The sequence below is a fragment of the Panthera pardus genome, unplaced genomic scaffold (genome assembly GCF_024362965.1).
Source record: "Panthera pardus isolate Hobbes unplaced genomic scaffold, ASM2436296v1 HiC_scaffold_27, whole genome shotgun sequence".
In the NCBI taxonomy this organism is placed as follows: Eukaryota; Metazoa; Chordata; class Mammalia; order Carnivora; family Felidae; genus Panthera; species Panthera pardus.
The window spans coordinates 44,736,578-44,750,788 of NW_026526843.1; the positions used below are offsets into that span (position 1 = coordinate 44,736,578).

Sequence of the window (14,211 nt, forward strand, 5' to 3'; positions counted from 1 at the left end):
TGGAGTCGGCCGGCGTAGGCCCGCCCTTTCATTCCCCCCTTGTCATGTAGCTTAGGGACCCAATCATGGGACCGGCTGCATTTATGGTGACAAGGGGAACAGAGTTTGGAGGTTTATGCAAAGTTCTGGGAAGCAAGTGTCCCTGGGGTGGCTCTGGGAGGTCTGATTAAGTATTCTCTCCGAGCTGGTGTCTATGATCTGCCAGGTGATGTTTTGGGGGGCGTGGGGACTCCTGGCAGCATGAGCAATGACAAGCAGAGTTAACAGAGTTACCAATATTAGGTGGGTCGAATGTGCTGCAGCTTGAGCTTGAGCGGGTTGTGTTGGTCCCGACTGATGGACCATCGAGTGATGAAGTCCTTCCGGATTGAGGAGGGGTCCACTGGCTGAACGTGGGTGTGATGGACCCAGGTCACGATGCCGTCTGCTTTGAGAGCAATGGGGGTTGTCAACACCACGATGTAGGGTCCCTTCCAGCGCGGCTCAAGGGTCTCTCGGTGGTGCCTCTTGACATAGACCCAGTCTCCCGGCCTGTACTGATGAGGTGTCGGGGTCGGGCCAGCCTCATAGATGGCAGGGAGGCACGGCCAAATGTCCTCATGCGCCCTCTGGAGCCCGCTCAAGGAAAGAAAAAGTTCTTGATCTTTAAACTCAGCAATAAGTTCAGCTCGAAGGCTGGGAATAACAGGGGGTGGCCTGCCAAACATGATCTCGTAGGGAGTAAAACCCAGAGTGTAAGGAGTGTTTCTAACCCGGTAAAGGGCGTACGGTAGGAGAGTCACCCAGTCCCCGCCAGTCTCCATGGTTAATTTGGTAAGGGTCTCTTTTAGGGTTCTGTTCATTCTTTCTACCTGTCCTGAGCTCTGGGGCCTATAAACACAATGTAATTTCCAGTTTGCCCCCACCGCCTTGGCTACTGCCTGTGTTACCTGAGAGATAAAAGCTGGTCCATTGTCTGATCCTACCATGGCAGGAAAACCATACCTGGGTAAGATGTCTTCTAGTAGCTTCTTAGCCACCGTCTGAGCCGTTTCATGCTTGGTTGGGTATGCCTCCACCCAGCCAGAGAAGGTGTCTCTAAATACTAAAAGATATTTAAAACCATACTTTCCTGGTTTGACTTCAGTGAAGTCGACTTCCCATTGGGCTCCCGGTCTGGTGCCTCTGAGCCTGGTTCCTTTTTTATTTGATGTGGCTCTCGCGTTGGCGAGTTGGCAGGTCTTGCAGGCAGATACAACTTGCTCTATTTTGGTGTCCTGTTGGTGAATCTTGATTCCGGCATGTCGGATTAAGTCTTTTAATTTTTGTCCCCCATGTGAGTAGACCGATGCATGTGCTCTAATATTGAGACTCCGAGCTGGTCTGGCAGCACGAGCTCCTTGTTAGGTGTATACCACCATCCCTTTATCTCCTGGGCCATGGGGAGTTTCTTGATCCGCTGTAACTCCTCCTGGGAGTATTTGGGCTGGTCTGGTAAAACTGGGTCTCCCAAGTCCGGTAGTTGTATGGTCATGGTGGGGACTGAAGTAAGGGCTACTGCCTTGGCTGCCTGATCAGCCTTTCAATTACCTCTAGCTACTGGGTTATCAGCTTTTTGGTGCCCTTGGCAGTGGATAATGGCTAGCTTGGCAGGAAGCCATAAGGCCGTAAGCAGGTTAAGTATCTCCTGCTTATTTTTTATAGTCCGTCCTTCTGCCATCAGTAACCCCCTCTCCTGATAAATTGCCCCATGAATATGAGCTGTGGCAAACGCATAACGGCTGTCTGTGTAGATGTTAAGCCGTTTTCCAGCTCCCAGCATCAGCGCCTTGGTGAGGGCTATGAGCTCTGCTCGCTGGGCTGACATTCCGGAGGGTAGAGCCTCCGCCCATACGGTGTCCGTTTCAGTGACCACCGCTGCACCTGCATACCTGTGTCCGTCTGCACAAAGCTGCTGCCATCAGTGAACCAAGTAGCCTCGGCATCGGGGAGGGGCCGGTCGTTCAGGTCCCTCCGGAATCCATGTACTTGTTCCAGGATTCCCGCACAGTCATGTAGTGGAGCACCTAGGTCAGGGTCGGGCAGCAGGGTTGCAGGATTGAGGGCTGCACTGGGGTGGAACCACACTCATGGAGGGTTGAGTAGGAGGCTCTGGTAATGAGTCATACGTGTATTGCTCATCCATCTATCCGGAGGCTGTTTCAGGACCCCTTCAATGGCATGTGGGGTCGTGATCCAGATCTCCTGTCCTAGGGTCAGTTTGTCTGCATCCTTGACTAGGAGTGCTGTCGCTGCAATAATTCTTAGGCATGGTGGCCATCCGGCAGCCACTGGGTCTAGTTTCTTAGACAGGTAAGCCACTGGGCAGTTCCAGGGGCCTAAGGCTTGAGTTAGAACCCCTTTTGCTATTCCCTTATGTTCGTCTACAAAGAGGTGGAAGGGCTTCGTAATGTCTGGTAGGCCCAGGGCTGGGGCACTTAGGAGGGCCTTTTTTAACTGATTAAAGGCAGTTTCTTCTTTTTCAGCCCATTTAAATGTTTTCCCCTCTTTGGTAGCTTCATATAGGGGCCTGGCGATCTCAGCAAAACCTGGAACCCAGAGGCGGCAGTAGCCGGCTGATCCTAGGAATTCCCTCACTTCTCTTTGGGAGGTGGGAGTAGGGATCTTTAGGACAGTTTCTCTTCTGGCATCTGATAACTGCCGCTGTCCGCCCTCCAGGATATATCCCAGGTAACTTACCCTCTCCCTGCATTTCTGAGCCTTCTTCGCGGATGCCCGGTACCCTAAGGCCCCCAGGGTAGCCAGCAGGTCCTGGGTCCCTCACTCACAGTCTTTGGCCATGTCGGCAGCAATCAGGATGTCATCTATGTACTGTAGAAGGGTGAGGCCAGGGTGCTCCCTTCTGTACTCACCCAGGTCCTCGTGTAGTGCCTCGTCGAAGATGGTGGGTGAATTTTTGAATCCCTGAGGTAGCCGTGTCCAGGTGAGTTGCCCACTGTAGCCCTCCTCCGGATCATGCCACTCGAAGGCGAACAGGGGTTGGCTCTGGGGTGCCAGCGGCAGACTGAAGAAGGCGTCCTTTAAATCTAGTACAGTATACCAGACCCTGGAGGGCGCCAAGGAGCTCAAGAGAGTATATGGGTTGGGAACAGTTGGGTGTATGTCCGCGACCCTCTTATTTACTTCCTGGAGGTCTTGTACCGGTCGGTAGTCATTTGTGTGAGGCTTTTTGACCGGCAGTAAGGGGGTGTTCCAGGCAGACTGGCAAGGAACTAGTACCCCTAGGCTTCGTAGTCTCCGGATGTGTGGCTGGATCCCCTTCCGGGCCTCCTGAGACATGGGGTATTGTTTGATCCTTACCGGACTCTCTCCTGGCTTGAGCTCTACCAGGACTGGGGTCCTATGAGTGGCTAGTCCCATCCCCGCACCCCACCCCCCCGTCTCTGCCCAAACCGAGGGGAATTCTTGTAGCCATCTGTCTATATTATCCTCTCTCGGGAGCGCCTCCTGGTGGAGGAGGTATTCATCCTCCAGTTTCATGGTCAGGACCTGGATGGGGTGGCCCTTGCCATCGGTGACCTGAGGCCCCCCTTGTCTGAAAGTTATCTGAGCTCCAATCTTGGTCAGTAAGTCCCCTTCTAACAGCGGGTAGGGGCATTCTGGTATTACCATAAAGGAGTGGGATACCCGGCCCGTCCCCAAATCTACTGTTCTTCGGGTAGTCCATGAATACTGGCTCATACCAGTTGCCCCTTGTACCCAGGACTTCTTGCTGGCTAGTTTTCCTTGTGGGGTGCGGAGGACTGAATGTTGTGCTCCAGTGTCGACAAGGAAGTCAATAGGGGTCCCCTCCACTTTAAGAGTTACCCTGGGTTCGGGGAGAGGGTCCAAACCCCGACTCCCCTAATCACTTAGTTTATCTAGCTCTAGGACTTTTACTTGATCAGTCTTGCTTCCCTTCCCGCCGGCCCTTTTTGGACAATCTCGGGCCCAATGCCCTATCTCCTTGCAGTATGCACACTGATCCTTCTGCAGCCTCTGCTTCCCCCCCTTGGTGGTTCTTTTACCTTTTCTTGCGTCGTCTGCCAGCTGCTGGAGACGGCAGTCTCGTTCCTCGGGGAAGTCAACAGTGGTAACTAGTAGTATTCTGGCCAGGTCTCGAGTCTGCTTACTGCTGGCAGCCGCCATGGTGCGAGCCTGCTTGTCCTCAGGAGGCTCCCGGTTGTTATATACCTTTTAGGCTACCACCAGTAAGTCCTGCAGACTTTTTTCTCCTAGTCTATCTATTTTCTGTAATTTTCTCCTAATGTCTATGGCCGATTGGTTTACAAAGGCCATGATAACAGCTGCCTTGCTTTCCGGAGCCTCTGGATCCATGGGGGTATAGGTACGGAATGCCTCCATGATCCGTTCTAAAAAGGCAGGCAGAGATTCATCTTTTCCCTGTTGTACATTTCCTACCTTGGCCAAATTGGTTGGCTTTCTAGCAGCCATTCGGAGACCCCCCATTAGAGTCTGGCGGTAGACCCGGAGCCTCTCCTTACCTTCTGCCGTGTTGAAATCCCACTGGGGCCGAGTTAAGGGGAAGGAGGCATCTATCTGAGCCTGGTTGGTGGTGGGATTCCCGTCTGCACCCGGAACTAGTTTTCGGGCCTCATTGAGGATTCTTTCTCTTTCTTCAGTGGTGAACAGGACCTGCAAAAGCTGCTGGCAATCGTCCCACGTGGGCTGATGGGTAAAAAGAACAGAGTCTAATAAATCAATAAGCCCTGCCGGTTTCTCGGAAAACTTAGGATTCTGAGCTTTCCAATTGTAGAGGTCACTAGTGGCGAAAGGCCAATAGTGATGGGGTTGATTCCCCTCCGCGTCTGGGGGTCCGGTGGCTCGCAGGGGCAGAATAGTGGAGTCGGTGGCGGAGGCGGATTGCTCCCTCTGAGCCCTTTGTTTGGTAAAGGGGGGGCTTCCCACTGGAGCGTTTCCACCTCCCGCTCTTGGAACAGCGTCTGCCTCCCCCGGAGGGGGAGGATGGTGTTCTTCCGGCATCCTAGAGGGGTTATACGGGGGAGGAAAAATTAATTCTTCTTCAGTACCCCCCTATAGGACAGGGTAGAGGGGTGCTGAAGGCTGGGTAAGACTTTTCCTCTTCTTTGTCCCCTGCAAAGCAAGAATGGGTTTTGGCTCTGGAGGGAGCGGGGCTAGGAAGGGCTTAAGCCAAGAGGGTGGGTCTTCTACAAGGTCCTGCCAAGTGATAATGTAAAGGAGCTGATCAAGATGGCCCGTCTTAGGCCGAGAGATGATACTCCTGACTCGGTGGATAGTAGGGAGGTCGAAGGTCCTCTCTGGTGGCCATCCGACATTGAAAGTTGGCCACTCACTAGAACAAAAAAACTGCCACCGACCCTTTCAGACTTCCACACTGAGGTTATTAGCTCTTCCCCTCACATCCTTAAAGTGATCAATCATAATACTTAGAGGAGTAGTCTGAGTCTGTCTCATAACGTCCGTCCAGTAAGTCCACAGAACAAAACAGAGAAACACAAAAACAGACAAACAGAGGGCCCCTAGAAAGTCTTCCAACTCCATGGAAGCAAAACTGAGAGCTAGCTTAGACATTTGAGGGGATTCCACGTCCCTCCAAAACCGATGAGGGGATTCCACATCCCTCCAAAGACGACGGCCTCACGCCGACCAGTGGGAGCGACCCGCCTCGTCTCAGACCTTTGAGGGGATTCCACGTCCCTCCAGAAGGGAGGATCGGAACGTCTTCCGAAACTCCTGGCCCATGGTCCTCCAGTGCGTCCACTTAGACCGCATCAGGCACTACCAGAATTCCAGAAATGAGCTCACACAGAAAAGACAGAACAAACAGACACTAACCATGGCCAGTCAGGCTCTCCGGGTCGGGGGTCCCTCGGGGGTCTTGGGGATCCCGGGCCGAGCCCCCAAATGTTATGCCCAGAATTCGTGATCCCCAAATACCGCCAGGGAGCCGAGTCCGATGTAAAAGCAAAAGAGCCTTTATTCGAGCTAGCTCGAGCTCAATCCCCTACCTGCACTGACGCAGTGGTGAGATACCGGGGAGAGAGAGCGAGTTTCAAAAGGACAAAGGTTTTATTGGGGCCTAGGGGCAGTTGGTGAGGTAATGGCTATGGCCTCAGCCGATTGGCTGGGGAAGGGTCCGAGTCCTGTTAGGCAGGTGAGGGGTGGGGGTTACTCAAGGGGAGGAGGTGTGGTCAAGGTGAAGGACACAGAACAAGATGGAGTCCGCTGGCATAGGCCTGCCCTTTCAATGGAATATCAAAGGACCCTGAATAGCCAAAGTAATCCTGAAAGAATTGAGGAAAGTTGGAAGACTCAGACTTCCTGATTTCAAAAGTTACTACAAAGCTATAGTAATCAGAACCGTGTGGCACGAGCATAAAGACAGACATACAGACCAATGGAATTGAGTAGAGTCCAGAAATAAACCCTTACATATATGGTTAATTAGTTTCAACAATAGTGCCAATATCATTCAATGAATAACAGATAGTCTTTTCTTCAAATGGTTTTTGAAAACTGGATGTTCATATACAAAAGAATAAAGTTCTGTCTCTACCTTACACCATATACAAAAATTAACTCACAATGCATTAGACTTAAATGTAAGAACTAAAATTATGAAACTAAACACAGAAAAAAAACATAAGGGGAAAGCATCATGGTATTGGATTTGGCAATGATTTCTTGTACAAGACAACAAGAGCAGAGGAAACAAAAGAAAACATAGATCAATTGTACTTCATCAAAATTAAAACTTTTGTCTACGAAAGAACACCATGAACAGAGAGAGAAAAAGCAACCTATGGAATGGGAGAAATTATTTGCAAATCATATATCTGGTAAAATATTAATATCCAGAATATATAAATAGCTCCTACAATTCAACAACAACAGTAAAAATAAACAACTTAGTTAAAAAATGAGGAAATGACTTGAATACACATTTCTCCAAATACTCAACAAAAGGTACTCAACATCAGTAATCCTTAGGAAAATGGAAATTGAAACCATAATGAGACATCACTTCAAACCCATTAGGATAGCCATTATTAAGGACAAAAATAGGAAATAAGTTTTGATGATTGTGTGGAGAAATTGGAAAACTTGTGCTTTGCTGGTTGGAATTTAAAAGTGTGCAGTGGCTGTGAGAAATAGTATGGCAGTTCCTCAAAAAGTTAAACATAGAATTACCATATGATCCAGTGATTTCATTCTGGGTATATACCCTCAGGAACTGAAAACAGTGATTCATTCAGGTTTTTGTACACCCATATTTATAGGACAATTATTCACAGTAGCCAAGAGGTGGAAGCAACCCAAGTGTCAATTGACAGATGAATAAATAAAACGTGGTATATACATACAATGAAATATTATTCAGCTTTAAAATGTACTTAGTACTCACTCTAAACGTCAATGGACTCACTGCTCCAATCAAAAGACATAGGGTAACAGAATAGGTAAGAAAACAAAATCCATCTATATGCTGTTTACAAGAGAACCACTTTAGACCTAGATGCTTTCAGATTGAAATTAAGGGGATGGAGAACAATCTATCATGCTAATGGTGAACAAAAGAAAGCCAGAGTAGCCATACTTACATCAGACAATACAGACTTTACAATAAAGACAGTAACAAGAGATGAAGAAGGGCATTACATTGTAATTAAGGGGTGTATCTACCAAGAAGATCTAACATTTGTAAACATTTATGCACCAAATGTGAATGCACCCAAATATATGAATCAATTAATCACAAACATAAATAAACTCACTGAAAATAATACCATAATAGTAGGGGACTTCAACACCCCACTTACAACAATGGACAGATCATCTAAATAGAAAATAAACAAAGAAACAATGGCTTTGAATGACACACTGGACCAGATGGACTTAACAGATATATTCAGAACATTTCATCCTAAAGCAGCAGAACATACATGTTTCTCCAGTGCACACGGAACGTTCTCCATAATAGACCACATACTGTGACACAAATCAGCCCTCAACAAGTACAAAAAGTTCAAGATCATACCGTGCATATTTTCAGACCATAACTCTATGAAACTTGAAATCAACCACAAGAAAAAAATGTGGAAAGAAAACAAATACTTGGAGACTAAAAAACATCCTACTAAAGAATGAATGGGTTAACCAAGAAGTTAAAGAGGAAATTTAAAAGTACATGGGGCGCCTGGGTGGCGCAGTCGGTTAAGCGTCCGACTTCAGCCAGGTCACGATCTCGCGGTCCGTGAGTTCGAGCCCCGCGTCAGGCTCCGGGCTGATGGCTCGGAGCCTGGAGCCTGTTTCCGATTCTGTGTCTCCCTCTCTCTCTGCCCCTCCCCCGTTCATGCTCTGTCCCTCTCTGTCCCAAAAATAAATAAAAAACGTTGGAAAAAAAAATTTAAAAAAAAAAAAAAATAAATAAATAAAAGTACATATAAGCCAATGAAAATGATAACACCACAGTCCAAAACCTCTGGGAAGCAGCAAAGGTGGTCATAAGAGGGAAGTATATGACAATCCAGGCCTTCCTAAAGAAGGAAGAAAGATCTCAGATATACAACCTAACCTTGTACCTTAAAGAGCTGGAAAAAGAACAGCAAATAAAACTCAAAACCAGCAGAAGACAGGAAATAATAAAGATTACAGCATAAATCAATGCTATTGAAACAAACAAACAAAAAAAACACTAGAACAGACCAGTAAAACCAGAAGCTGCTTCTTTGAAGGAATTAACAAAATTGATAACCCCCTAGCCAGTTTGACCAAAAAGAAAAAAGAAAGGACCCAAATAAATAAAATCAAGAATGAAAGAGGAGAGATCACAACCAACACAGCAGAAATAGAAACAATAATAAGAAAATATTATAATCAATTATACGCCAATAAAATGGGCAATCTGTAAGAAATGGACAAATTCCTAGAAACATATACACTACCAAAACTGAAACAAGAAGAAATAGAAAATTTGGGCAGTCCCTTAACCAGTAAAGAAATCAAATTAATAATCAACAATCTCCCAAAAAACGCAAGTCCAGGGCCAGATGGCTTTCCATGGGCATTCTACCAAACATTTAAAGAAGAGTTAACACCTATTCTCTTGAATGTGTTCCAAAAAATAGAAATGGAAGGAAAACTTCCAAACTCTTTCTATGAAGCCAGCATTACCTTTAGTGGAGATTTAGACTCCACTAAAAACGAGAACTACAGGGGCGCCTGGGTGGCTCAGTCAGTTAAGCAGCCGACTTTGGCTCGGGTCATGATTTCGCGGTCTGCAAGTTCGAGCCCCGCGTCGGGCTCTGTGCTGACAGCTCAGAGCCTGGAGCCTGTTTCAGATTCTGTGTCTCCCTCTCTCTGACCCTCCCCCGTTTGTGCTCTGTCTCTCTCTGTCTCAAAAATAAATAAACGTTTAAAAAATTTTAAAAAAAAAGGAGAACTACAGACCAATTTCCCTGATGAACATGGATGCAAAAATCCTCAACAAGATACTAGCCAGCCGGATCCAACAATGCATTCAAAAATTATTCACAACAACCAAGCTGGATTTACACCTGGGATTCAGGGTTGGTCCAATATTAGCAAAACAACGTGATTCATCACATCAATAAAAGGAAGGACAAGAACCACATGATCCTCTCAATAGATGCAGAGAAAGCATTTGACAAAATACAGCATCCTTTCTTGATAAAAACCCTCAAGAAAGGAGGGATAGAAGGATCATACCTGAAGATAAAAGCCATATATGAAAGACCCACTGCTAATATCATCCTCAATGGGGAAAAACAGAGATTTCTCCCTAAGTTCAAGAAGAAAACAGGGATGTCCACTCTCGCCACTGTTATTCAACATAGTATTGGAAGTCTTAGCCTCAGCAATCAGACAACACAAAGAAATAAAACACATCCAAATTGGCCAGGAGGAGGTCAAACTTTCACTCTTCGCAGATGACATGATACTCTATATGGAAAATCCAAAAGATTCCACCGAAAAACTGCTAGAATTGATCCATAAATTCAGCAAAGTCACAGGATATAAATAAATGCACAGAAATCCGTTTCATTCCTACATACTAATAATAAAGCAACAGAAAGAGAAATCAATAAATCAATCCCATTTACAATTGCACCAAAAGACACAAAATTCCTAGGACATAAAATACCTGTGAATAAATCTAACCAAAGAGGTGAAAAATTATACACTGAAAACTGTAGAAAGGTTATGAAAGAAATTGAAGAAGATACACACACACAGAAAAAAAGGGAAACATATTCTATGCTTCTGGATAGGAAGAACAAATATTGTTAAAATGTCAATACTACCCAGAGCAGTCTACATATTCAATGCAATACCTATCAAAATAACACCAGCATTCTTCACAGAGCTAGAAAAAAAAAAAAACGATCTTAAAATTTGTATGGAACCAGAAAAGACCCCAAATAGCAAAATCAATCTTGAAAAAGGAAACCAAAGCTGGACGCATCACAATCCTGGACTTCAAGCTGTATTATAAGGTTGTAATCATCAAGACAATATGGTACTGGTACAAGAACAGACACTCAGATCAATGGAACATAATAGAGAACCCAGAAATGGACCCACAAATGTATGGCCAACTAATCTTTGGCAAAGCAGGAAAGGATATCCAATGGAATAAAGACAGTCCTTCAGCAAATGGTTCTGGGAAAACTGTACAGTGACATGCAGAAAAATGAACCTGGACCACTTTCTCACATCATACACAAAAATAAACTCAAAATGGATGAAATACCTAAAAGTAAGACAGAAAGCCATCAATATCGTAGAGGAGGAAGAAGGTAAAAACCTCCTTGAACTCAGCCGCAGCAACCTCTTACTCAACACGTCTCCGGAGGCAAGGGAAACAAAAGCAAAAATGAACTATTGGGACCTCATCAAAATAAAAAACTCCTGCACAGCAAAGGAAACAATCAGCAAAACTAAGAGGCAACCGATGGAATGAGAGAAGATATTTGCAAATGACATACCAGATAAAGGGTTAGTATCCAAAACCTATAGAGAACTTATCAAACTCAGTACCCTAAAAACAATCCAGTGAATAAATGGGCAAAAGACATGAATAGACACTTCTCCAAACAAGACATCCAGTTGGCCAACCAACACATGAAAAAATGCTCAACATCACTCATCGTCTGGGAAATACAAATCAAAACCACCATGAGCTACCACCTCACACCTGTAAGAATAGCTAACATTAACAACCCAGGCAACAATAGATGTTGGCGAGGATGCAAAGAAAGAGGATCTCTTTTGCACTGCTGGTGGGAATGCAGACTGATACATCCCCTCTGGAAACCAGTATGGAGGTTCCTCAAAAAATTAAAAATAGAACTACCTTACGACCCAGCAATTGCACTACTAGGTATTTATCCAAGGGATACAGGTATGCTGTTACAAAGGGACACATGCACACCAATGTTTATAGCAGCACTATCAACAATAGCCAAAGATGGAAGGAGCCCAAATGTCCATCAATGGATGAATGGGTAAAAACGATGTGGTACATATATACAATGGAGTATTACTTGGCAATCAAAAAGAATGAAATCTTGCCATTTGCAACTACGTGTATGGAACTGGAGGGTATTATGCTAAGCAAAATTAGTCAGAAAGACAAATATCATATGACTTCAGTCATATGAGTACTTTAAGACAGAGAACAGATGGCCATAAGGGAAGGGAAAGAAAAATAATATAAAAACAGGGAGGGGGAAAAAACATAAGAGACTCTTAAATATGGAGAAGAAACAGAGGGTACTGGAGGGATTATGGGAGGAGGGGATGGGCTAAATGGGCAAGGGGCCTTAAGGAATGTACACCTGAAATCTTTGTTGCACCATGTACTTAGATGTAAATTATATAAAATAAATATATAAAGTAAAAAAAAGTATTACACATCACTATTAAATTATTAGAGAATTGACTGACTATATATTTACACTTACTGGTGAGTTTTACATCTACATTCATACATTTTATGACGTTAATTAGCATTCTTTTATTTCTACTTGAATAGCTCACTTTAGCATTTCTTATAAAACAGGTTAATCCAATTATTTCTGAGAAACAGAATATATATATGCATAGGAAAAGACTGTTAGAATAGATGGTGAGTTTATTTGCAGATGTTTCCCAAGGTTATTTTAAACATTTATATTTTTCTCACTTTTAGTTAATAATATGATATATATATAAAACTTACATATAAACTCTTTGGGGTCCTGAATAATTTTTTAAAATGCAAAAGTCTCCTGAGACCAAAAGTTTGAGAACTGCTGCTCCAGGTGAATCTGAAGCATGCACATGAGTTGGGTATCTGTGACATCCTCTAAGCCCTAGAGAAACAAGATCCTACACAAGATCCATGCCATGAGGTTGCAGGGACAGCAACTGGAGTGAGGATCAGAAGATCTATGAGTGCAAATGTCTGTGCCATTGCCATTATAGTGTGCACATAAGTTTGTTGTCTGGTATTCTGAGCCCCATAAAGACAATATATTATATTACAAGAAACACAGTGATAAATCTGCTGGGAAAGATGTTGCAGTAAGGGTCAGAAGAGTTTCCTAGGTCTTATAGCCAGAGGCATTGCCAATGACAAGACATTGAGTGAGTCAATTCCCTTTTACAGGTCCAAAGTAGGATGAGATCAGGTAGACTTCCCAGTGGTCCTGGAGTGTTGTGAAGACCCACAAGATCCCAGCTACGCAAGCACTTTTGCTTTCTCAGCAGGGTAGGAAGGAAGGAAGGAAGGAAGGAGCTCTGTTAAAGCCAAAGAATTATTTTAATTATGGATGAAACAGTTTAACAAAACAAAAGGAAAGTTACATTCAACTTTTACTCTGATATATTGATAGAAAGAAAGGAAGGAGCATTGAGGAGTGCAACGTCCCTATTAGCTCTTATTACTAATGTTATTTATTGAGCTCCATTAATGCAAGTAGAATACAAAGGTCACCTAAAATAAGAATCCCCTTTCTTCTAGGGAATTAGGGAAAATCACCATTAACCAGGGAATGCTGCATGCTTTCTGTGAGTTTTCCACTTTATTATCACCAGGTTTTGAGAGGAAATTACGTTCTGACCATTCTTCTTTTCTCAGAGGTAATTTTTTTTTTTAATCTTTTCCTTTGCCTCACGTTATTTTCAAGTCACTCCTCTTGAAGCAGTTGTTTTAAAGTTAGATGGGAGAGTTAATACGAGTATAATTGGCCAAAAAAAATCCACATTTGGATTTTTTGCCTATTTTGGGAAACTGTGGGAAAAGGAGAAAAAAATCTTAGGTTATTTTGCTATTTATTTATTTGTTTATTTATTTATGTATTTATTTATAAGGTATAAGTGTTTTAGTTATTATTATTATTATTATTATTATTATTGCTGTATAGTTAATATACACTGTTATATTCATTTCAGGTTTAGAATATAGTGATTCAACACTTCCATACATCACCCAGTGCTCATCACCACATGCACACTCCTAATCTCCATCACTTATTTCACCCATCCATCCACCCAACCCCCCCCCTCAGATATCCATTATTTTTTTCTATGTTTCTTGGTTTGTCTCTCTCAACCTCTCTCTCTTTTTCCTTCACTCATTTGTTTTGTTTCTTAAATTTGACACATAAGTGAAATCATATGGTATCTGTCTTTGTCTGATTGACTTATTTCATTTAGCATTACATATATACCGCATCTTCTTTACCCATTCATCTACCCATGGACTGATTCCATAATGTGGCTATTGTAAATAATGCTGCTATAAACACAGAGGTGCATGTATGCCTACAAATTAGCGCTTTTATTATCTTGGTGGTAGATACCCAGTAATATGATTACTGGATCATATGTCCATTCTATTTTTAACTTTCGGAGGAATCTCTATAATCTCTATACTATTTTTTACAGTGGCTGCCTCAGTTTGCATTCCTGCCAACAGTGCAGGAGGGTTCCTTTTCTCCACGTCTTTGTCAACACTTGTTGTTTCTTGTGTTTTTGATTTTAGTCATTCCGACAGATGTGAGGTGAGATCTCACTGTAGTTTTGATTTGCATTTCCCTGATGATGGGTGATGTTGAGCATCTTTTTATGTGTCTGTTGGTTATCTGGATGTCTTCTCTTGATAAATGTTCATGTCTTCTGCTC

At 43.8% G+C, this 14,211-nt stretch overlaps 1 protein-coding gene across 1 annotated transcript; it reads right to left on the minus strand.

The window, feature by feature from the left end:
* Positions 1–278: 278 nt before the first annotated feature.
* Positions 279–5,126, minus strand: LOC109260362 (uncharacterized). Its single transcript, XM_053891344.1, is given in 3 exon segments — positions 279–1,303; positions 1,306–1,923; positions 1,926–5,126. Coding segments are annotated over 3 exon segments (4,740 nt in total). The 5' UTR covers positions 5,023–5,126.
* Positions 5,127–14,211: the final 9,085 nt, after the last annotated feature.